This window comes from Falco cherrug, chromosome 1, assembly GCF_023634085.1.
Source record: "Falco cherrug isolate bFalChe1 chromosome 1, bFalChe1.pri, whole genome shotgun sequence".
NCBI lineage: Eukaryota > Metazoa > Chordata > Aves > Falconiformes > Falconidae > Falco > Falco cherrug.
In genome coordinates this window covers 102711559-102735209 of record NC_073697.1, presented here as the reverse complement: position 1 = coordinate 102735209, position 23651 = coordinate 102711559, and the positions used below count along the sequence as shown (strand labels likewise).

At 46.1% G+C, this 23651-nt stretch overlaps 1 protein-coding gene across 7 annotated transcripts in view; it reads left to right on the top strand.

The window, feature by feature from the left end:
* AUTS2 (activator of transcription and developmental regulator AUTS2) overlaps nucleotides 1-23651 on the top strand; it is a 791548-nt gene that overhangs the window by 744708 nt on the left and 23189 nt on the right. For 2 of the 7 annotated variants that reach the window (XM_055725103.1, XM_055725134.1), the window contains 4 exons: nucleotides 18986-19463; nucleotides 21037-21290; nucleotides 22272-22513; nucleotides 22954-22998. In XM_055725103.1, coding sequence (XP_055581078.1) covers nucleotides 18986-19463; nucleotides 21037-21290; nucleotides 22272-22513; nucleotides 22954-22998 — 1019 coding nt within the window. The remainder of the gene's footprint in view (nucleotides 1-18985; nucleotides 19464-21036; nucleotides 21291-22271; nucleotides 22514-22953; nucleotides 22999-23651) is intronic. The other 5 variants (XM_055725110.1, XM_055725116.1, XM_055725111.1 and 2 more) reach the window with 5 other exon arrangements.

The following is a 23651-nucleotide window of genomic DNA, read 5'->3' as shown; positions in this document are numbered from 1 at the left end:
TCGGCAGCCGGGAGCGCGGCCGTGGCCCCCAGCACGGCGAGGCTGGCTCGAGACGGGGGGCAAGCTGGGACGGAGGGAGGCATTGTACCACTTGCTGCTTTCTGCACTGAGATGTGTCCAAAGCCGCCGAGAGCCCCGCTGCCCTGCCAGGCCTGGGGGTGTCCCGCGGGGTGGGAGATCCAGTCCCAGCGCCTGCTCCTGAGAAGGGGCTCGAGGCAGCGTTGGGCTTCGCTTTCCTTCCCTTACCCCCAACGCTGTTGCTCCGACCTGTGTCCTAACGTGCCCAGTGAGATCAGCTATAGGAGCCTGTGGAAGTAATTTTTTTTTTTTTTCTCAGTTTCTTTTTTTTTAAGCATAAAGATACTTTCACTTGGTACTTTGCAGAATCATTTAATGTTGTTTGTTTTTAATCTGTTGTGTGATTAAAATAGATTAATGTTGTAGTAACATAAAAACCCTCAGGGGGGGTTGTTCTCTTTGTAAATATTCTCTAGGATCTCTTCTGTCTTCTAAACTGTGTGTAGGGAGAGTATTTAATGGGACCTGGGGAGAAAAGAGCCACATATTAAACTTTATATAAGAATTTAATTTTTAATAGGTTTCATTTGGGGGTGGAGTATTCATATTGGAGTGGAAATTAAAGTGTCTAGATGCTTTGTGTGTAAGCTGTTGGAAAGCCTATAAAGCGACGTGCAGGTAAAAACCTCTCCTTTTTTATCTGATGTTAAGAAACAAAATTATAGAAGCTGTTAATTGGTATCATTTACTGATATTTAACCGGGTTTTGCAAACTTACCTTTGAGTTGTCTTTCACGGATACAGAGAGGGTTTACTCTGCAGAGACGGAGTGACCTTCCCTCCTCCAGCAGATCTCTTTTGTCCCCGCATCGGTCTCCGTAGGGTTGTGCCGAGTAGGGGAAGTTACTACAGGGATTAAGTCACTTTGAGCTGGTTGCCAGCCCTGCGGACAAGTGGGGGGTGGGTTACCCAAGCTGCATGTGCCGCAGGGGGCTGTGTTCACATTCCGGTAGAATTCCTGTGGTCTCCCGACATTTGTGGGTGAGAAGGGTGAAAAGAAGTATTAGTTGCTTTGTAAATGTACTCTGGTCTTTACCTGGGAGTAAAGTTTCTGCAGTTTTCTTTCAAGGTGAGGGAGATTTTTACTTTGTGTTACTGTCTAATAACAGGCTTTAATCGTATCAGCCTGCTGAGGGGGAGGGAGGCTCAGCTGTAGATAGCCCCCGTGCTGCTTCATGTGCTGCCAGGCGGGGGCTCTTTGGTGTCACACCTTGTGAGGGGGACCTCAACACTCAGACTGTCACACTGGAGATGGCTTGCATGTTTGATTGCCATTTCCATCTGTGGAAGAGCATCGCGTCTGGAATACTCAATCTCTCCTTGTGCAACATCCGCGCTGCAGAACTGGCTCCCGATGGCCAGGGGCCACGCCGGGCTGCCAGCAAAGGGCGCTTGACACGGCAAGTGTAGACAAGCTGGCTGAATTCACAGTTAGGCTTCTGTGTCTAAATTACAGGTTTATTTGATTTCTTTGCAGCTGATAACTCGCACAAGTTTATAACCAATCACTTCCTCAGTTTGATGTGTGTGAAGCGGGGGATGCCGAGACGCTCGTGGCAAGAGCCCCGTTTGCAGCTAATGACCCCCTCTAGCAGCTACAGCAATGAACCGCCGCGAGCCCTGCTGCATGTGCGTTTCCAGGTCTGTGAGATTAGTATAATACCTCAGATTTATCTTGGCATTGTGGACTGCTTTCTGTCTTCATGTGGAGGCATCAGAATGTCCTTGGGCTCTTTTGTAAGATTAAGAGCTTCCCTTGGCATCCTGACAAGGAGGAAATTTAGGGAACAAGAGTATTTAACTTAAAGCTAATCTGGTCTTTGTGAAAGCAGGAGGATTAGACCATTAAAGTTCTACATGCCTGGCAGGTTTATGCCACTGATGGCACTGATGAGCGAAACGCTGAGGAGAGGTGAGCTGGAGATTGATGGTGTGTGGAGCTGGAAGGAGGGAACCGAGAGTGTGTGCAGAGCTGGGTCCGCAGCCCTTTGCCAGGCAGCGAGTGAGTTTGAGTCCGTGCACTGGCTGCGACATGGCTGTAGGTCTGTTGTACGTGACTGTACATTTTGTTAAGGAAGAACAGAGCACGTGGACAAACTCGTGCGTGGAAAAGGAAGGGGCAGGTCTCTGCCCCTGCCTCACGCTGGGCTTGTGGGCATTGCCTGTGAGCCCCCAGCCCTGAGCAATGCCAGCGTGTTTCTCCTCCACAGCATCCCTTCCTGGCCACAGAGTTTTGTGTCTCCTGAAACCGTGTATCTCTCAACTTTTTTTGTATCTAGTACTCAGTTTTAAGCCTTACTGGGAGAACAGTAACAGCGAAAATGCTTCGTTCATTCATTGTAGCACCGCCTCATTAGTCCCAAGGACAAGTTGTTAAACATCTTCAACAGTTTCCAGTAAAACTGGTGGCTGTTGGTAAATGTTCCACTGTCTGTGGTTGTGTGTGTGTCCCAGTCAGAAGCAAACTGAGTAAGCTTGACGTGAATGCTGGAGAGCTTCCAACATCAATGGCAGACTTAACACCTCTTGGGAGCAGGAGGGCGTTGGATCCCTCCAGAGGTGGAGTGTGAGAAGCAAGAGTGGGTCCCTACCTGCCAGAGTGATTTCCATGTGCTGCTCTCCCTCCTTCCCTCTGGATAAATTTGATAGCCCTCCTTTGATTATAATTAAAAGAAATCCTCTTGACTTGTACCAGAACAGGGCAGATGACTACATTTGTGTACATATATTCCTACACAAAGGTATGCGCATACATGCACACAGGTATACATGATAAATATGTATCTTCTTATGGGCTGAGCTGCTGAATGGAGCTCTTAATAGTTTCTTCTAAATGTTAATGGGCCCACTTGATTTTCTGTGCATTTTCCTTGTTGCACTGGAGCTTGTTACAGTTTCAACTTTCTGCATATTATATAAGGATTATGCATGATTGTAAAGTATTCAGGGTTGTCAGGAACTAATGGGAAACTAAACAAATGAGCTCGGGACATGATTATCAAATGTTCGTGGCTGTCAGCCTCACTGAAAGTGAAGAAACCCAGCTAGGTACTTTTCAAACATCCGAATGGAGAACAAGGAGTAGTCCAAAGAAATACCGCATTACATATTACATTTACTTACTCATTTACTTAGATGCATCTGTTGAACCACAATGAAGACTGCTGGCATTCTGCCAGGCTTGAGTTTGACCTTTTTTTAATCCTTATCATTATTCTCATGAAACGAATACAGAGAGGCCTAAAGCAAGAGCTGATTCGTGTTTTACATCAGCCCCTGCCCTGAAAAGCTTGTCGTCTAAATTCTTGGAAAAGGAAACAGGGACAAGCACTGACCTAACTTCGTCTTGAGGGAGCCGGAGCAGAACTTTAATCTTCTAGTCTAGTGCACTGTCCCTGAATCATGGTGATTTCCTGTAGTTCAGATCATTTTCTCTATATATTTGGAGATGTTGCAAGATCAGTTTGCCCAATACATCCTCAAGGGTTATTGCTAAAAGCTTCTCATAGCCTTGTAAGAAGTATGTGCTCTGGCATATCTATTACCTATTAAACCTGGCGAAATAATAGAGTTTTCCTATGTCATAACAAATCATGCCTGTGCTAAAATAGCTGCAAACATTCTGTGAGACTTAATGAGCTCTTGCTGTTTTGCAGTGGTCCAAACAACTTGTTATTGTGACTGTTTATAGTGCAGAATTATATTATCGAAACCATCTCATAAAAAGACAAGATGGGGTGTCAGGGAAACTAATCCCGCTCAGCAGGGAAGCATGTGTGTTTCCAGGCTGTGTGGCACAGAAATGTACTTTTTTTTCCATGGTAATGCAGTTTATAGGTGTGTAATCTTTTGTAATTCTGGTACAATTAAACAGAGGTAGTAGCAGAAGGCATTTTTTGTTTCTTCCTAAAGTCCCTTTAAACTGAAGCACGGTAAGAGAGGATGAAACAGAGGGAAGGAAACATCTCATGTTTTTCTTCGCTTTGCATAAAGCAGCCCTGGATCCCAAAATGTGAAGCAGGATAGGGAATCTGGGGAGCTGAAGTCTACTTTGACTTTCAAGAGCTTCTCTCGAACAAGCTTACACACGCCATCATAAAAAATGTCAGTGTAAAATATCTGAACAAGAGCAAATTGAACAATTTGGTGATTCTAATGCTTTCATCTGAAGTCTCATGCCTGCGAGGATGTGAAAACGTCAATAACGTGAATTGGAAGGTATTGATTCTTTTGCTGGGCTGCCGTTGAAACATCATATGAGCTTGATTTGGTCTCCCAATACCCAGCAAAGGTTTGTTTTTAGTTTTGCCTCCCTGTGTGAAAAGAATTGAAAATACTATAAGACTGAAAGTGGGGTGGGATTTTTTCCCCCGATTTTAAAGTATTTTCTTAAAACTTTAATAAATGTTATTTGTAAAGGTTCCCCTCACTCCGAGACGGATATTTCATGCCACAGATGGGCCTATTCTTAATTCACTTTGTAAGGCACTGAACCTTCAGTTTGACACTGCCATCCGCAGCCCCATGGATTTGAGGACGTTTGGATAAGAGCTGTCTCCATCAGGCAGCTCGTGGGGCCCAGCCTCTGCTCCTTGGAACCCAACTGGTTATGGAAATGTCCATTTTTCCCGCTGCCTCGCTGCCAGGCCCTAGCTTGCCACCTTGCTAAATTATGGCAAGGGATTTAAATGAAAGCCTCAGCTGGGAGGAAGTCTGGTCGAAGTCTGTGATGTGGAAGATTTAAAAGCTGTAGTGCTGCATCGATGATCTTAAAGGTCTTTTCCAGCCTAAACAATTCTATGATTCTGCAATCAAGGTCAGCGGTGGTGACTCCGGCATCCAGAAGAGCACCGTGTTAGCTGAACAGCGAGTTTGAAGCTGCCTTCACTTTGTACTGCTCAGCATTTGGACTCTTCTACCTGAGACAGAGAGCAAAAGAGGAGAAAAAAGAGAAGGGATTATTGTGCAGATTTGTGGAACTGATTTGACTGTAAGTTTATCCACAAGAGTAAAAATATTTACATCCCAGTTGGTTAAAAATCTGTCCAGTATGTCTATTTGTTTAGCTAGCATTAATTACCTAAATCAGCTCCTTCTGGTAAAAGACTATTCAATGTTTGGTTAATTTCCAAGATTCAGACATTTTGCTTTAAATTACTAGAATTCAGGCAGAAACATACTCATGGTAGTTTGCTGATGCAGTGTTACACAAATACTCGTGCTGCACCCCGAGCAGAAGCGGGGGTTGGCGTGGTCGCGCCAGGGCATGGCAGCGTGGTGGGACCCAGAGCTGCTTCCACTGCTCGAGGGGTCGGGCTGCCCGTGGGGACAGGGGGAGAAGTTTGGAACTGAACCCCTTCCCCCCAGCCCTGCAAAACCCCCAGGCACTTCCCTCTGGCCTGGCCCTGGTACATGGGTAGGGGAGCTTAAGCGTGTGCTGGAAGGTCAGTGCCTGCGGTAACGTGGCCCGCAGGGGGGTGTTTGCCCTGGTCAAGGGCCTTTGAGAGGGGGAACAGAGGGGAAAACAAAACATAATGTGAGTTGTTCAGCTGTTGAGATAAAAATGAAAGCTGAGCAATAAAACCTCCTTTCTCTGTGGTTTACCTGTGCTAGATGGAAGATGTTCAGACACTGCGTTCCAGACGGGCTCTGCAGAGCACCGAGCCAAGGAGGGCTCTGTCGAACTGGGGGTTCTGCCTTGGATCTCCGAGCCCGTTCTGCAGATGACGTGGACATTCCTAGCTCGCAGTTCCGCAGCGTTCAGGCTGCTGCTGGGTCCTTGCGGGAAGGTTTGAAGCACAGGCTGTTGCGGGCGCTTCGCAGAGCTGTCGAACAGGCACCGTGCACGCTCCTGGCCTGGGCGAGGGGTCTGACCACCACCTCCGCCTGCAGGGCACCGGGGGGGACCCAGCCCCAGGGAAGCCTTGGCTGCATGGGGCTGTAACACAAGCAAGGGGGAAAGTTGGTGACATCTTTGATTATATGACTTGAAGATCCCAGAGCAGGTACACCCCGGAGCACACCGGCACCTGGGCACACCGCCGCTGCGCCAGCTGGTGCCTGTGAGCCCAGGTGTCTCTGTTGCGTTAATCCACAAATCAAATAATCAGCTGCTGGTTAATCAAGAATTGACTGCCTTCACATCCAGTTTAAATATGTGCATAACTTGAGGGAGGGTGAGAGCTTTACTACGGAGGTTGTAGCTAGTTTGGGGGTCTGCAGCGGGCGCTGCAGGATGGGGGGAGTTTTGAAAGGATTTTGTTCAGCAGCTGTGTCCTTTGGAGCAAGCTTTGCCCGTGCTGGTGAGGAGTGGCTTTAGAAAAAAGGACATAAAGAGAGAAGGGGATACTTTGAATTCCGATTACTTCACCGGAGGGGCTTATAAAATGGCCACACTTGCTCGGGAAGGGTAGCAAAGGGGCAGCGTGGCCAAGGGTGGGTGCACGGGGCTGCGTACCTGCTGGAGACAGCACTGCCAGCATGAGTCTTCCTCTCAATCTGCCAGGAGCGCTGGTGTGACGTGTTCTGTGCTTGTGGGATCTTGGCGTTTGCTTTGGGGTGAGCAGCAGAGGTGGAAGGGCACATACAAGGGCAGAGCAAAGCATGGCGCCTGCTCCCGCAGGGGCCTCGAGTGCTAGTTTCCCCCCGTCCCTCTCCAGAGCACCGCTTGTTCAACGTTTCTTTAAAATTCTGCTGTAAAAAAAGTTTGATAAAGTTAGTTTGAAATACTCTGGCGAGCCTGTAATGCGGGAAGAGGGAGATGTCTTCTCATTTCCCTGCCTACCACATTTAAAAGTAACAAAAGGAAATTGTAAGTTGAGTTGTAGAGCTCCCTGATGCAAGATAACGTTAAGGTAAAGAGCTTAGGAGGGTTCAGAGGAGTATTAGACATTTATAGAAATAATAAAATGTTACCACAGTTCTACCAGGTGGGATATCAAGTTTGCTAGAGGGAGCAACCCTCAAGGTTCATTATATTAACCGGCCCCTTGCTGAGGGGGCTTGGAAGAGCTTTACTTGAGTGCAGGTTATGGCCGAGTGCTGCGTCCACATCATCCTGCTGCGTGTGCAACTGGTGTGAGTCCAAAAGCAAATACCATATGCAATGGACCAATGATGTTATGCATTATGTGATCTCTATCATGGGTGATGTATTTTGCTGAAGTGACACTCACATGGCTGTCTTCTGGGGAGAGAAGATAAATGGGAAACTGTGTTTGTTTATTTAGAGGAAGCACTGGTGGTTAATGGTACAAACTGTTTATACGTATGAAGAATCTTTGCTCTTGGGGCTGGGAAACCAGCCGCTGATGGCGTGGGGCCGTCCTGTGTAGGCGCCCGATCCCTGCCCTCCGTCTGTGGTGGGGTGGGGGACTGGGGCCCGTGCAGCAAGGGGCTCGCCCTGCGGTTGGCAGCAGGGCTGTGCCACATGTACTGCATATCCCAAATGACAGCTGAACAAACTTATGAAATAACAATTGAGGATGATTATATTGGTTCTGAGGATTAGCACAGCAGGTAGCCGTGTTGGCACAGGGCAGGGTTTGGGCTGAAGGATAAGTACACATTCTTTTTATTATTGCAGCTAATAGGAATCTGCCAGACTTTGGAGCGTAGAAAAGGCTCACTGGCCACCTGTGAGCTAATCACATAGATTTGCCTCATTCTGTATTTCAGCTCACTTGAAGCCTGTAATCTAATTTCCAAACAGAGATGAGAAGAGTGAACAATTCATTTTCTACTTTACATGGCTGTGCTGGTAAATTTGTAATCCTTTTAGAATTACAGTTCCTTGCAACATAGAGGCAACGCTGCAAAGTCCTGCGTGTAAGGCTTGAGTCTTTGAATGCACCAGTTGCTGGTTAATAAGTAGCCCCAGCAAGGCACAACATGAATCAAAATAAAATTTTGGCGCATAGGAAATTTTTAAAATGGTATTTTGAGGCATACCCAGGCTAACAATTTTAGTTTGTGTAGAAAATCCCTGCGTTTTGGACTGCAGAAGTCCCCTGCAGCGGTCAGGACTGTCTTCAGCGTCAGACTTTGCACCCTGACGATCGTGCCTTTTCTGCACGTAGGACACTGTTGTGTCAGCCTTGTATCCTCCCAGCTAATTAACCATATCATAATTACAGTGGACGTGTGCGTGTGGCAGACCTGGCTTTAGCCTGGTCTTCATTGCTCACCATTTGTTTTGAGGCCAATTATATTATTTAGATTTTTAAGCCAGGCGCTGAGCTGACACTGAGCTGGGGGTGCTTCTGCCTGCTAAAAGCCCGGTGTTCATTCCTGCTGGTGTGATTTAGGATGTGCTCAGGTGGCAGCTTCTCAGACAGTTTCTGTCATGAAGCAAACACAGCTGACATGCTGCTGCACTGTTTTCAGGAAGGACAGGTCAGTCGGTGAGCATATGGGCAAGGGGAGCGTCAGTGGCAGCGTGCAAGGCCCTTTCACACCAGCTCGTGTGAATGTGCCTTGTTAGCGAGCTGGATGGACGGTGCAGAGATGATCCAAATCTCTGGGAAGAAACACTTCAGGCAGTGGGTCCTTGAAGACACCACGTGTCTCAGTAGTGAACAGGTAGTTCACAAGTGCCATCATGCTGACTTTGTACCTTCACTCAGATTTTGCTTGCACGTTGGTAATAAAAAACTGTAGCGTCCCAAACTCCATTTTCTACAGACTCCCATGGGTAGTGGTCAGTGAAGTGTTAGTCAGCCTCCGGGCAGAATTACACAGAGGAGGGAGTGCAGCGGTAAAAGTGATATCCCTGAGGTGGCGAGCACTGCCAGACCTTTGTTCCACGTCGTAAGGTGGCCATCCAGGAGATTAAGGAGCAGACATTTCTGATCGCATGGAGATGCCAAGCTTGACATGATAAATGTCGTGAGAGTAGTTCAGCTGGTTTGAGTAAAACACACAATGTTGTATGGAGCAATTAGGATACAGCAGACCCTTTGCTGTACCAAAATTTATTCTACCAGCAACCACCAACTGTCCTGACGTCTGCCAGACCTGCCTTCCTGATCACGGGTAATGTGGGTACAGACTGGCAGGCACAAACCGGCGTCTCTCTGAGACCTGTCAGGCTCCCATCACCCCCCACCTCCATACCTGAAAATGAACGTGACTTGGGCAAACAGATTTCGTCTCATTTGTTTATGTAGGTGTGGGGGCTGGGGGGGCTGCAGTCCAACCAGCGTTCGTTTAGTTCAGGTAATTGGAACAAACTGGTCGATGTCCAACAGATGTGAAGAGCAGGCAGGGAGAGCTGTGGGCAAGAAAACAAGATGTCAAGGCAGAGCAGATCTTTCTGTGTATTTATGTGGTGCCTCTTAGTGAGGTAGAGAAGGCATCAGGAGATCTCTGGACCAGAAATGGCCCACATTGCCTACATTGAATTATGTAGTAGATAGTGATGCTACCCTATGAATATCTATAATAAAAAGCTAGAGACTATTCAACTTTTTAATTATGATACAGGCTTTAGTGGAACGTCACATTCCTGTTTATAAAATGCTATAGAATGATGTAAGAACAAAACTGGTACACGTCAAAGAGTCGTTGACGTTATCATGCCTTTTTCTCTATTTCATATTCTTTTCTATTTTAATGTCTGTAGTTTGTAAGTCCTCTGCCACTGTCCCACACAGGAGGCAGTTGGTATGCAGAGTCATGTTTACACAGAAAGAAAAGCTTTCAGTAACTACATTCTCAAAGCAATGAAATACAAAACAGAGTGGTAGATCTTCAGTTATGTTACAGCTATGTATTTAAAACTATTCAGTAATTGCCCCATCACCACCACCACCTTTCCCCCCCTTGTAAAATAAAACAAATTAGTAGGATGTGTTTTGGCCCAATACAAGAAATTCACACATTTTAAAATGAGATGGACATTACTGGTGACTTATAACTGACATATGAGACCCTTTGTTGACCAGGAATGTGGAAATCTAATTTCTGCAGTTACTGACACGACCCAGACCAGAAGGGTTCTTCTTAAGTGATACTACGTTAGAGCAGGCGGTTGGACAATATCCATCAGTTTTTCTCTGTAGCATCGGAAACACAAGCCAAATAGTGCCAAGTGTAAGAACACTGTCAGGTGACAATGATCGGTGGAGTTGCGATGTGCAAGCTCAGCGAAGTTTTCCTGTAGACGCTAATGAGCTAAAATAGTTGTAATTAAAAGTGGGAATTGTCATGGTCATGCTGAGCTTCATCTTAATGTTAACAAGAGGGGCACTGGAGATTCTAAGCTCTGCTTATGTTAACATCATGCCTTTAAAAACAGAAAGTTCTTGGCTCTAAAGAACAAATTCACAAAGGAACCAGAGGTATGTGTCTGGTGAGTTACAGCTATGACACCTCTCAGGGGGGGAATAAACGTGTTATTTTTCTGTATAAACATATCACACAGGTCTTTTTTGTCCTTCATATATTAAACTGAGCTGTCATGCTAAATCTGATCAGTGTTCATGAGGTGATGCTTTTCAAGCTGCTTTTGAAAGCCGGTTTTGTTCAAGCTCATTCAAGTAATTCTGTCACATACGAGCATGAGGAGCAGATGTCATGAGCATGCAAGGGAATGTTGCAGCTACGTGGCCAAGGCAAATCAATAGTAAGGAAGCAGGGGCGATGGATAAACCCGGTATATTTTTCTTCCCTTGCCCTGTGATGGGATTGACCCTGTGCTAAGGTTATCCAGTCACAGAACCATGGAGTTGTTCAGGTTGGAGAAGACATTCAAGATCTGTCGGGTCCAACCGTTAACGCAGCACTGCCAAGTCCCCCACTAAGTGCCTCTAATTGCAGCATCTACACATCTTTTAGTCCCTATTGAAAATTGGGCAAAATTATCAAGCCTTGCTGTGGGGTTTTTTTTTTGTTGTTTTTGGTTTTTTTAATTCATTAGTACTTTGTACTGCCACCTCATTCACTCTTGGCAGGTTTGAAATGCTTTTAGCACGTCTCTGCTCAGTCCACTGGGTGAGTCACAGGGTATTTCTGTAACGGCCGAGGGAGGGGGGAAGGCGCTTCTGGAGCCAAACCGAAGCGATGCTGGACGGGGCAGCCCTTCACAAGCGCTGGCTCCTCTCTGAGAGACGGAGGGCTTTGCTGGTCATCGTGGCCTGAGCACTTGGAGGGTCGTGGTAGGAGATTCCGTCTAGGAAGATTTCAGGAGAGGGACGTTGTCTCGCTGAGCTGGTTTCATTCTTTGAGGTGTCAAAGTGGCAAATGTTCCAATTGCCATAATTTTTCCAGGCTTACAAAGGGCCTTTGAAAAGGTGCTGGGGAAAAGGCTGCTGTGGATGCTTAGTTGTTACAAACCAAGAGGCAAAGGACTGTTACCAGCAAAATGTAGCTAAAGAAAGGAAAGCAAGGAGTTGGGTTATTTTCATCGTGATCTGTTTGCAATGTGGCATTGTGTTAAGGGTAGCTGGAGTCTCAAGTCCTCTGTCCTGAGCTGGTCAGTGTGAGAGATGGGAGGGAAGCAGCAGCTGTGACCCAAGGGCACCTCGAGTAGTTTGACCTGGAGAGAGCTCTTGGAAACCACGGAGAAACCTCATCAGACTGGGAGGATGGGGGCCGAGAGCCCATGCAGGCAAACAGAGCAGTGCGCGTGAGACCACGACGTGCAGGTGCCTATAGCCCTCGCAGGGCTCTGAGCTCGCTGGGGCAAGTCAAGGCAAGTAGGTGGGTGTCACCAGAGGTGGGTTAGTGCAGACCTTCGCTCCCGTCTGCAGCTGCGGGCCGGGAACAGCTGCCTACGACGTGAGCACGGAGTCGAGAGGGGGAAGATGCTCGGGTGTGAGTGGTCCAGCTGCTGGGGGCTGTGCAGTGTGGGTCAGCCGCTTCCTACAGACAAAGCAGTGTGATGGGATAGTGGAACAAATAATGAGAAGTGGTCAGGCACGTGGGAAAAGTCTCGTGGGAAGAAAGACTGAGAAGGTAGGAGCTGAAAATCTTGCAAAGGAGATAGAAGGGAAACAGCTTAATTCTGTAAAGAAATGGGTGATACTGATGGTTTGTAGAGAATTCTTTTTCTCACAGACTCACAAGAAGCAAGTGGATTTAAAAGGTGAGAAATTAAAACCTTGTGGAAGGAATATTATCATGTGACATGCTAAGAAATTTACTGCTGTGGGCAAGAACTTGCGAATACTCAGAAGGGACTCGAGATTCATGTACATAAGAAGCCTATGGCTGTTGTCACAGTTCCAGAAGATCTTGGAAGATATTCTCTGGCTTTTGGGTATAAGCCAGTCTTTGACCAGAGCTCAGTATGAGATCTCGCGGGTTGGACAGGTTGTTTTACCTACGCTGGCTGCAGGGTTTTTACACTTGTTTTGGAAAAATCCTGTGCTGGCTGGTAGGAAGCGTGGACCGCCAGCCCACTTTAATAAGGTGTTGTCGATGTTTCTGTGAAACTAGGTGTGCTTTACAAATACTGTGATTACAAGACCTGGATCTTTTTAATTAAAAAACAATATTGAAACAGGAAGCTAAAGTTCTTTGTGCCCAAACCCACAATTTATTAAACAATATCCCCCAATGATTTTGTCAGCGTTACTTCCTGCGTGGGAAGTTTGCCAGCCCGTTTGGGAAAAGTCCCCTTCAATAAGCACTCCGGTGCTGGTAGCTGGCTGTGGCATAGTTAATGATGTAATTTATTGCTTCAGAACCAGAAAGGTTAGGAAGCCAAGAGATTTTCCCTATTGGAAATAAACCTTTGGCTGTGTGTGTGGGTATGTGTTTGCGTTGAAGCAGGACTGATACCATGGTGTTGCTTTCTCCTAGGGTCTGTGAGGATGTTACAATTGCATGCATCTATTTCCTATGAAGTAAAATGCAATGATTTGTGAGAGGGGTGTTTGGATGTTCTGTACTTCACTTCCCTCTATAAAGCTATATCCCATTCCTTTGTACTAAGTAAAGAGGTACTTTAAAAAAAAAATTCAAACATGAAGTGCTTTCAATATTATACTCACAGTGTACGGGATATAGGAGTTACATTTATGGCGTATGTTCTGTTTAACAGCTGGATGAAATAAATTGTTTCATGTGAAATATTGGAGGACTCTGCATTCTCAAATCAAGGCCAGAAGCAGCTCAATGACTGAAGAATTGTCAACATCTTGTGCAATTCCACTAAGTGCTTCTTTTCATTGATCTGCAACTTTATTGTTGACAATTAAATCCATTTCAACGCAGAAGATAAACATTTTTAACAGGAGGTAGCAAAATCTTTTGTCCTGAATGATTTTCTTCTCTGTTTTATAATTGAGTACAAAGTGTGTCACAAGTCTTGCTATTCAGTTGTACTAAATACCTGCTTACTGTGGAATAATTGGTATCAGCAGATGACAGAGCTGCTAGTAACCATGCTTTCGAATGCATGTTTTTAATTTGCATAATCAAATACTTTGTTAGTGTCCTTGGAAATTAGGATGAAAGATGACTCTGTGCTAAAAATGAAAAATTGTTTTTAGCAAATTATGTGTATCCAGTACAACAGATGATTTGCTCTGGGGCCTTTATGATACGTGTTGGCTGGTGTACCAAACAACCTCCTCCATCCTTTGCAGTAATAGTTTCTGTCATCTGCCTTTATTTATCCAAATGATTCATTCACCAATGTCTAATCAATATGAAATGTACAATCAGGTCTTAAATCTGATTAATTATTTCAAACCTTGTACGATGCTTGTATACCTCCCAGGGCTGGAGGTCAGCGGGGTATACGTTTTCTGCATTCCATTGACTTCAGAGAAGTTCTGACGGTTTGTATTGGTTGTGACAGTTTGCACCAGCTGCCCACTTATCCATGTTCAAACTGAAGAAAATAGTTTTATATTTTTTGAAAGAGCTAATTTTTTTACCTTGCATTGGGAAGTTTGCGGAAAATTATCATTAGGTGGAGGTAATACTGTCAAGAGAAGAGTTTAACTTATCAAAGTAGTAATAGAAAATTAATGCTATTTTTAAATTAAATAATGCTGTAAAATATTTCCTTGGTAGGCTGAATGCTCAGTCCCAAAGATAATGCTGCAAAACACTGAAAACTCCTGTAATTTTTCTATTTCTGCAATAAGGACCTTGAGCTTAATCCAGCACCCTCTCAAGAGAATGGAAAATTCAGTGTTGATTCTGAATTGCTCATAAGCTGCCTGAATGGCCCCAGGCCGCATGAAGAAAGGCTGAATCCTAATGTGGACAGGAGGAGGAGTGACAGGGTATGATACAGTCTGGTTTCCAAATGAAATTCAGTTGTTCCAGAGCTGGACATGGAAAAGTTGGATGATTTTGTGTTTAGGAAAAAAAAAAAGTTTGGCCACTGTAAGTTGACAGCATCATGCAGGGTGTTGTCTAAGGAGATGTCATTCCCCGAGTACTGTCAGGTCAGGTCAGAGGTGCCCGGTTCCCACACCTGTGGCTGCCCCTCGGGACCCGGCCGGGCTGGTGGTGCTCCAGGTCTCGGCATGAGAAAAGCCCGGTGCTGGCACTTAGTATCTCCTGTGCTCTTTGTACGACCTGATGTGTTGAACCTATCTGCAGACAACACTTGACGAGGCAAAATTTGAGCGTTCTTTATTGGTGAATCTCTGGGAATTTCCAATTAGGCGGATTTCAGCAGGGCTCTTTTGTCAGCAGAAGGATAGCCGGGCTTCATCTTGTGGTTGTGATGTTCTCAGCTGGCCGCTTCTGGCCATCCTCTAGCTCTTTTGGATCACCCCAATGGTACAAAGGAGCCAGAACACAGAGTTTAAGTCAAATTTTGCTGGTTTGCACGTTAGGAAGAGAGGCAATGGCATTTCAGCTGAATGCTGCATATAACCTGTGTTCGTTACAAAAATCCATGTCTTTTAATGGAAGTGTTTGCATGCACTGTGTATTTCTCTGTTAACGATGTGTATACATATAACAGATATGGGTATAAATATAAATGCATATGTATTACACGTGACATACATGTATACAAACACATGGGAGTGCATGTGTATATGTGTATGTTCGTAGAATGTGTATAAAATATAATGTAAACTCACAGCTGCAGAGTCTCTAGTTCACATGCAGTCGTTTGGTTTACTTACAGGTCTTCCCAGTGTGGCCTTGTCTGCTCCTCTGGTGTTATTGAGCCAACCAAGTAATAATCACGTAGGCACAGCAAACCACTAACTGCGCTTGTGTCACTTGGAGGGGACTGAGTGTCCTGCGTCTTGGGAGGTCCCCAGAGTGTCTGTGCAAAGTGAAAAATAGAGGGGCTTGAGGGTTAAGACACAACAAAGAGCAAAGACAGGGAAGAAAGATAATGGAAGTTGCATGTCCTGTCTGTGTGGGACGAGCTTAGCCAAGGTTTCTCCCCAGTCCTCAGAGAGCACCGAATTACAGCTTTGTTCCTTTTCCAGTAAAGAGACTGACAGCTGCTGGATGCAATATCAACCCAGCGGAGAAAGGGAAGCCGGTGGCAGCATGGACATTACATCCCAGTTACTGCTCTTCCGAATACCGATGCAGCAATGTCACTTTACCCAAAATAGAGTACAGAGAGCGCCATCAAATGAAGTTAGCTTGCTTGCTGCTTTAGCTATTGGATGGAGATCAATTGCTACGATGTATAAACAAACTCAGAAAGTTGTGTAGTTGGGTTGTCTGTGTCATAGGGACAAGGGTTTTTTTTTTCCCCCGTGGTTTTTACACCGAGCTAGTCAGTGAGCATTCAGAAATAACGTGATGTGCAAAGATGTGCTGGTAGAAGAAGAGTAATCTTGTGTGTAGGACCTTGAAGTACTGTTGATGAAGACGTGAGCCCTCCATACAAAACATACAGTTGGTAGCGGTCATCACTGATGGGGGATTTCAGCTCCCTAAATAGATGCTGTGGGAGAAAGAAGAAGAATTTCTGATTTGTATGTTGTAATTATCAGCTCTGCAGGGGTGCATGTACCAGGCGTACTGGGGTTAGAGACTCCTGGACATCGGATGACATGTGGGGCTGTAGTGTAGGTGCAGTGGTGTGAGACAGAGAGAGGGAGAAACTGTGCACACGTTCAGTGTTTTGACATTTGGAATAACATTATCTTACTAAATACAGCATCTTCTAAGCTGCAAACTAACAAGAATGGTACTTAAGGGGCTGTGTAATGAAGATGTAAGCAGCAGCAAAAAATACCCAGGAGACACTAGGATTCATAGCCCTTTTCTCCAGGGGAGGAGGAGCGACTGCGTGAGGAACAAACTCCCCAGCAGAGAGCTGTGCTGAATAAATGTTACACACACAAGAGACCCTAAAAATATCAAATGAAAAGATTTAATGAATGCTCCAAGTGCAGGATGTTCCCCATAGATTTGGAAGCATCCCCTCTGCAGGATTTTCAGACCACCTACTGTATTCATCTTGTAGGGAATTTCTAATGACAAGGCTAAGCCCTCAAAGTCCTAATTATTATGCCTTTCTGTAAAAAAAAAATTAATAAATAGAAGTCTTGTAACTCTTACACCTGTAAGGACTAGGAACACAGACCCATCTATTCCTGAACAAACTGTTGCTCATTTCTTTCCTCCTTGAGGATCTGCCTTAACACGTGATAATCACACTCTGTCTAACTTTTAATAATGTTTGATCAAACAGGGTTGATCCAAAGAATTAATGCAAACAGAGTTTCCTTTATTTAGAACCTGCAGTTTAATTGCAATGAGATAGACCCTGGGCATACAGCAGAGTAATTATATTTATTCCTCCGGAGTCCCGCTATTGCCCCCATAGTCTTCTGATCCAAATTCGTGGAGGAGCCTCCCTGCCTGTTACAGATTGTGTACTCCAGAAATGATTAAAGTACATCCTCATCAAATAAGTCAGTTTACAACATAACACCACCCCCCCCCCATTTTTCTTCTCCTCTTTACCTCATTTTTGTCCCCAAAAGGTTTTTCCCCCGTCTCCTCTCCACAAACAATGAAACAATCTGAACTGTGCTTCGCCAAGCTGCTCACCACTGTGCAGGGCCTGTAACACGTGGTGGTGGGGAGCCGCCTGGCGTGACTTTTTTGATTTCTGCATGAAATTAAACCCAAACGATGGTGCGGCTGTGACACCTTCCTGCCAGGCTGTCTCTGGTAGCTCCAGTGATGCGAAGGCTGGCGAACAGGCGTGTGCCCGGGCTGTGGGCTGGCAGGGTGCACTCCCCAGCATCTTCATCGGCACTCCTGTGCTTCAGGGTTTGAACAACAGAGTTGTCAAAATATGTGTCTGAATGTATATTATTTTATTATGCATTTATTCATTCTACCCCTTAAAACTGAGAGAAGAACGAGTATAAAGTTTTCCCGTCTTAACATTATTTAGAACACTGTTTTAACTGCAAGCTCTTCCCAAGCCCCTTCAAAGCATCGTTCCCTTGTGCTTTGTTTCTGGAATTGCCAAGGGTGTCCATCCAGCTGCTTAGGGTGGCTGCGATGCTGCCCTAAGTGGCACTGCTCATTGTGCCTGCTGCCGGGCTGCAGGCAGTGCCTGGTCCAGTCTTGGGGCAGCAGCATTGCGCCGGGTTTGTTCTGAGGGGTGCCGCAATCAAATAGTCATTGGCAGAAGGTTTGGGGAGTGATTCAAATGGGAGATTGCTGTAGAGCCCCAGTAAGCAAAGCTCTCCTGTAGCAAGTGTTAGAATTAGAATAATATTCATTATTGTTAGAGATGGAAAACAAAACCACGTCATTCCATAACCAGCCAAGCCAAGGAAGCCTGGGTTCCCACTAACACGTGTTTTAAGGTATAGATCTCCTATAATAAGGCACAGAGCTTGCACGGCAGTTGTCCTCTCAGTGGGTCAGTAAGGGAGTGGTGGTAGAGTAACAATAATAGAAAAGAGTAGCACTAAACAGGGTCTCCTCCGCCAGGTGGTTTATTTTGAGGAGAGTTATTGGAGAAAGAAGACAAGAGGCAGGTGCACACACTGGCTTGCAGAGTGTGCTGTCCAACTGATGTCTTTCAAGAAAAAATAATCAGGACTAATAATGTTGCCTTCTTGGCTTCTTTGGCCGTTCTTCTGAAAAGCAATGTCCAAAATGAATGTCATTGAAAGAAAAATCAAGGCAAAAATATGTTATTTCCCTTAACCTTTTCGTTCTGTTCATTTGGCCGCCCAGGCAATAAGGACATTATAGTAAACGTATAATAGTAATTAGGGATAAAGGGATTTGCCTAGAAAACAAGCAGTTCTCCAAGCAGAGAAAGCGGTGGAGCCTGGCTTCCCGTGGAACGCTCCCCCTCCTTGCACGGTGGCAATTTGTGCTCACGTGATTCAGTAGATAATTTCGGTGGGTTTAATGTGATCATTTAGGGACTGATTTTGCCAAATAAGCATACAGATGATACTACCTACATTCACAAATTTATCAGCACTGTTTTGTGGCCCCATGCAATTGTTGTGCAAATCTAATTTTTCTTGAGAATCGATGGAATGCTAGCAAGGTTGCATGAGAAAGTTGGGCAATGAATCCCTGGGAGACGGGACCCAGGAGGCGGGTATGGAGGACCCAATGTACATGGTTCTACAGAGACAGAGGGAAGCAAAGCAGGACCCTTCTGGTGTGTTCCCTGAGGTGGGGGGGTTGGGGAGGTCCGACGCAAGATTGTTAGAGCTCAACTTTTGTCTGCTTGCTTCTTATTACCTTAATGGAGACAACCAGAAAATTTGTCCTTCGGATAAAATAGGAGGAGTGTTAGGAGAAGGGCTTGAGGGTTAGGGATGCTGCTGGAAATGGCTTTGGATTTGATTCGGTTTCACGTTGGCACAGTCCTTGACGAAAGCAGTGTAACTGCCTGGGGTGTGACTGGCGCAGCAGGTCGGTTTTGCCCGTTTTGTCGTGCACTTAACTGTTTTATCTCTTTCTTTTGTTGTTGCAGATAAAGAGTTAGGAGTCAGTACGCTAGCTGAAAATGACGACCCTGGTGCTAGGGGCCCGGCTGTCCCGAAAATATCAGGATTAGAAAGGAGTCAAGAGAAGAGCCAGGACAGCAGTAAAGACCCAATACTTGAGCCTGTGGTGCCTAAAGACCCTTGTCCTCAGGTGACACAGCCTTTGGCCCAGCCCCCGTTGGAGCCGCAGCCGGAGGCGCCCTGCCCCAGCCCTGCGCTCGCCCCGCGGCCGGAGGCTCCTGCCCAGCTGCCCCCGCCGCCAGCCGCGCAGCTGCCCCCAGTCCCGGACGAAGCCGCCCGCCCGCCGGTGCCGCAGCCGCCCATCCAGCACCCGCCCCGGCCGCAGTCGCCAGTGCCACCAGCCCACCCAGCCATCCCGCCGGTGCAGCCCCATCCGGCCTCGCAGAGCCTCTCGCAGCCGCTCTCTGCCTATAACAGCAGCAGTTTGAGCCTCAACAGCTTAAGGTAGGCGAAGGGAGCCGCGGGCGGGCTGAAGCCCCATGTCTTGGCAGACGTGCTGCCCGGTGGTGATGCTTTCCCATGCCTGGAGGACTGGAGATGAATTAGCTCAAGGGGAGAAGTGACAGCACGGCCCATCCTGTTGCTGGGAAATGAAGGGGACTTAGTGCATTAAACCTTAATTCCTTTCCTGAAATGAGCCAGGATAACTTTATTTCTGACCTAGCATTCCCATAAATGCTGGGTATTTTCAAGCACTTAGTTAATTTGCTTTTTCTTTTCCTGCCTGTCATTGCGTACTTGGGTTTTTGGAGGGGATTTTACGCAATGTAGACCAGGGGAAGAAAATCCTGATTCTTGCAGGTTGGGCTGCTCTCTGAAGGCTAATTTCTTTCACCCTCCCATCCCTGTAAACATCTTCCAGTTTCTCCAGCTACCAACATGCCCTAGAGCAAGAATTACAGTACAGCTGCTGTTGGCCCCGCTGACAGCCTAGCACAAATGGTCTTGCACCAGTGACTTGAAAGCTTAATTTTTTCCTTGCAGTCTTCAGTGTTCTTGACCTGGCCACAGTGAGATAAATCTCACCTTTAAAAGGGGGATAAAAAAATGAAGAGATGTTCACAGGAACCCATGATGTCTCTCTGAGTCAGGGACCTCAGGTTTCCCCTACTCTAAGCTAATGCTGGCAGCACTAGGTCATCTTTCTTCAAATCTGAGTTTCCAGCTGGCAGATGGTAGCCTCCAAGACCTGGTAAACCAGCCTTATGGTTGCTTCGTGGTTTGACTAAAGACGGGGAGGTGTTTAACTCTTGGATTTATTTTTAATCAAGTTGGTATTGCTTGTCTTTAAAAGTCTGTGCAACAGAAGTATGTCATCACTTGAAATAATGACAAGTAGAATTAAGTGCTATGTGACTGTATTTTAAATACTCATTAGTAGGAAATGAAGCCTGAAAAATTGCAACCAATGTAATCACAAATATTGGTTTCGCTTTTGCTGACTTGCCTTCTCTCTTTGTATTGTGGGGGTAGAGAGAGGCATTAATTGTGCAATAACCGTGTATCTGTTGTTGCCTTCTCAACTTCATTTCACATTTTCTGCACTCTTTCATCTTTCTAAGTCATAGCAAAAAAATGTAAACTTTTATTAATGCAGTGATCACTGATACTGAGCTTCATTTGCCTGAAAACATGACTCGGAAGCAGTCATGTAGAAAGGACCTGATAATTAAGTAATGAATGCACAAGGCTGATTACTCCTTTGTGTGTCATTACTGTATTGTTGGAAGACAGAGTATCGACCTCTTTCTGGGAGGAGAATATGTCTTGGGTTTTGGTGTGGAGAGACCACAGGAAGTAAAATACACCAGAGGAGGTGCAGCAGGTGGCTGGAGAAAGGAGTATCGCGGTGGTATTGCTAGAAAAGTAGAACGGAAACTTGCATTTGAAATATATAACTCGTGTTAGTAATGTGGTTAACGTGAGCCACGCATAGCTTGGTGGGGTTGTGTATGTGTATGTTTGGAGCTTTACTCTCTTCCATGCAATGCTTAATTGCTTTTCTCTTCATTAACAGCAGCAGCAGAAGCAGCACTCCTGCCAAGACTCAGGCCCCTCCTCCACACATATCTCACCACCCCTCAGCCTCACCATTCCCCCTCTCCTTACCCAGCCACAGCCCGCTGCATACCTTCACACCCACCCTCCAGCCCCCCGCACACCCACATCACCCCAATATGTTTGCCCCTCCTACGGCTTTGCCTCCTCCACCTCCATTGACGTCAGGGACACTGCAGGTTCCAGGACACCCAGCTGGTAGTACCTACTCAGGTAAGAGGCAGACGGGTCATGGCCCGTCTAGTGCAGCACAGGAGAACGATTCTCCGGTTTGAGACTGAATCTTTTTGGTCTGTTCCGCGGGGCCTGTTGCTGGGTGGAGGCCGTACTCATTGCTGAATGATGTGGAGTGATACCCAAGCCACAAACACCGAGACGTACCCAATGTCTTTCTTCTGCCCTGGGAATTAATATTTTCGGAAGGCTGTGCTTTTTCCTTGGTTTTTGGGGGTTTTGTCCCCATTATAAAGACACAGGAGAGTTTGTAGTGTGTCCACACAGAATCCGTGACTCCCTCAGCGAGCGCCTTTACTGCGGTCGTGGTCTGTGCTCGGTGTCACGTCCCTGGCTAGAGGGAGGGTCTGTGGTGTCTGTGCCCATGGCGGCTGTGCCCGCGGTGGCAGTGCCCGCAGTTGCTCCTGAGCAACTTTGTGTGTGTGTGTGTGGTGGGGTGAGACGTAGAGATTTTTATCAGTGGAGAAAATTGTGGTTTTTTATACTTCGACTGTGGGGAGATGTAAAGTGTCTGTTCCTCCCAGGTCACCGAGAGGGAACAGAGGGAAGAAAATGGAGGATTATCAACATTTGAGTAACATTGTTTTGTGTCTGCACAGCAGAGTACTAAAGTTAGCAGCAGCCACTCAATGTTTACTCACTCCATCTTACTCATACCTCCTCACCTATGTAGGACTATGTCCATGTCCATACAAATTTAGGGAGAACCTTCAGGTTAATGCTCAGAGGGATGCTGTAGTGAAGACAGGCTTGGTGAGGGAGGGGAAATGGAGACGTTCCTCTGGCTCTCAGGCCTTTGGGGACAATCTGAGGGACCTTGCTTACTCTGCAGAGTCTTGTGCTTTACCACCAGGAAGTTTTAAATAAAGCGTTGCTACCACAGCCAGCAAAAAGTAAGTGGCACAAGGTCTGGAAAAGTTCCGGAGCTCACAGGGGTTTGTTTTATTATTTGTATTTCAGAACAAGATCTTCTCCGTCAGGAACTAAACACGCGATTTTTGGCCTCGCAGAGCGCAGATCGCGGGGCCTCCCTGGGCCCACCGCCGTACCTGAGGACCGAGTTCCACCAGCACCAGCACCAGCACCAGCACACACACCAACACACACACCAGCACACCTTCACGCCTTTCCCTCACGCCATCCCACCCACTGCCATCATGCCAACGCCAGCACCGCCCATGGTGCGTACCCCAGGCAGAAATGTGAGGATAAGTAGAGCACAACTCTATTCTTTATTACCAAAACTTAAGAATTTGCCAGGTTGCGGGGAAGGAGTCCCCTGCTGCCCAGGTGCAGCTGGGTCGGCGAGGAAGGGCTGTCCCTTCCCCACGATTGTCACTTGTGCTGTAGGGTCAGGTGGCAGCGCAGGGGCTGAGGGACGAGGCTGGCGGCTGAAGGAGCGCTCGTGTTTGGGACTTCCCAGTGCCTGGAGTGGTGCGCACCGGTGCCTCCTCCTTTCTCCTGTCTCATAAAGACCTTGTTTTACTTTGAAGAAAGAAAAATCCCAGTTTCATTGGAAACTGATTTTCTGCCTATCTTTTCCTCTCTGTTGGTTGCCAAATAGTAGAGAAGTAGTCTTCTGTTTTACCAACAGAATTAAAGCAAGGAAGTTTAACTAGTTTGTGCTTTGATCCCTTTGCAGTTTGACAAATACCCTACAAAAGTTGACCCCTTCTACCGTCACAGTGTGAGTTTTATTACTCTGTTTAAAACTGACTTAACTGCTTTTCTGTGGTGGGTTGGGATCACCACTCAGTCAATGGCACAATGTCGAATCTCTCCCTGATCATCACTCCAGGATTTACCATTATCGTTCTTGGTTGCTTTGGCTTTTGAAGGCTTGCATTCGTGGTGCTTGTTTCTGATAAAGATGCAGTATCAGCTTTTCCAATCAAAAGATCTCTTGCTCATACATCATTTGAAGACGAGTTTGATGTGAAAAAGATGAGACAGAAGAGCTGACTGTTACATGAAGCAGGAGAGCGCAGTAATTTCATCACTGTGTTTCACTTGTGCCACAAACCCTTAGACTGATGTTTTTTCTAAGAAACTTGAAATGAAATGACAAAGTATCATACAAATCCTTCAGGGATAGGTAATCTAATAGTTCTTCTAATACATCATATTTTGGTTTATAAAATCTGAAAACTTGTTTTATTCTTCAGATTTCAAAGGCACATCTGATGCACTGGGCTCATTATGTTTTTAAAGCTCTGTTTGGTGACAGAAACGTGAATCCAGCTATGCACTAGATGTGTTTAGAGCTACCAAAATCATTACTTACTGAGATGCACTGATTTTTAGTATCTCAGTTAATTGTAAAGCTTCTTCTCTTAAGGG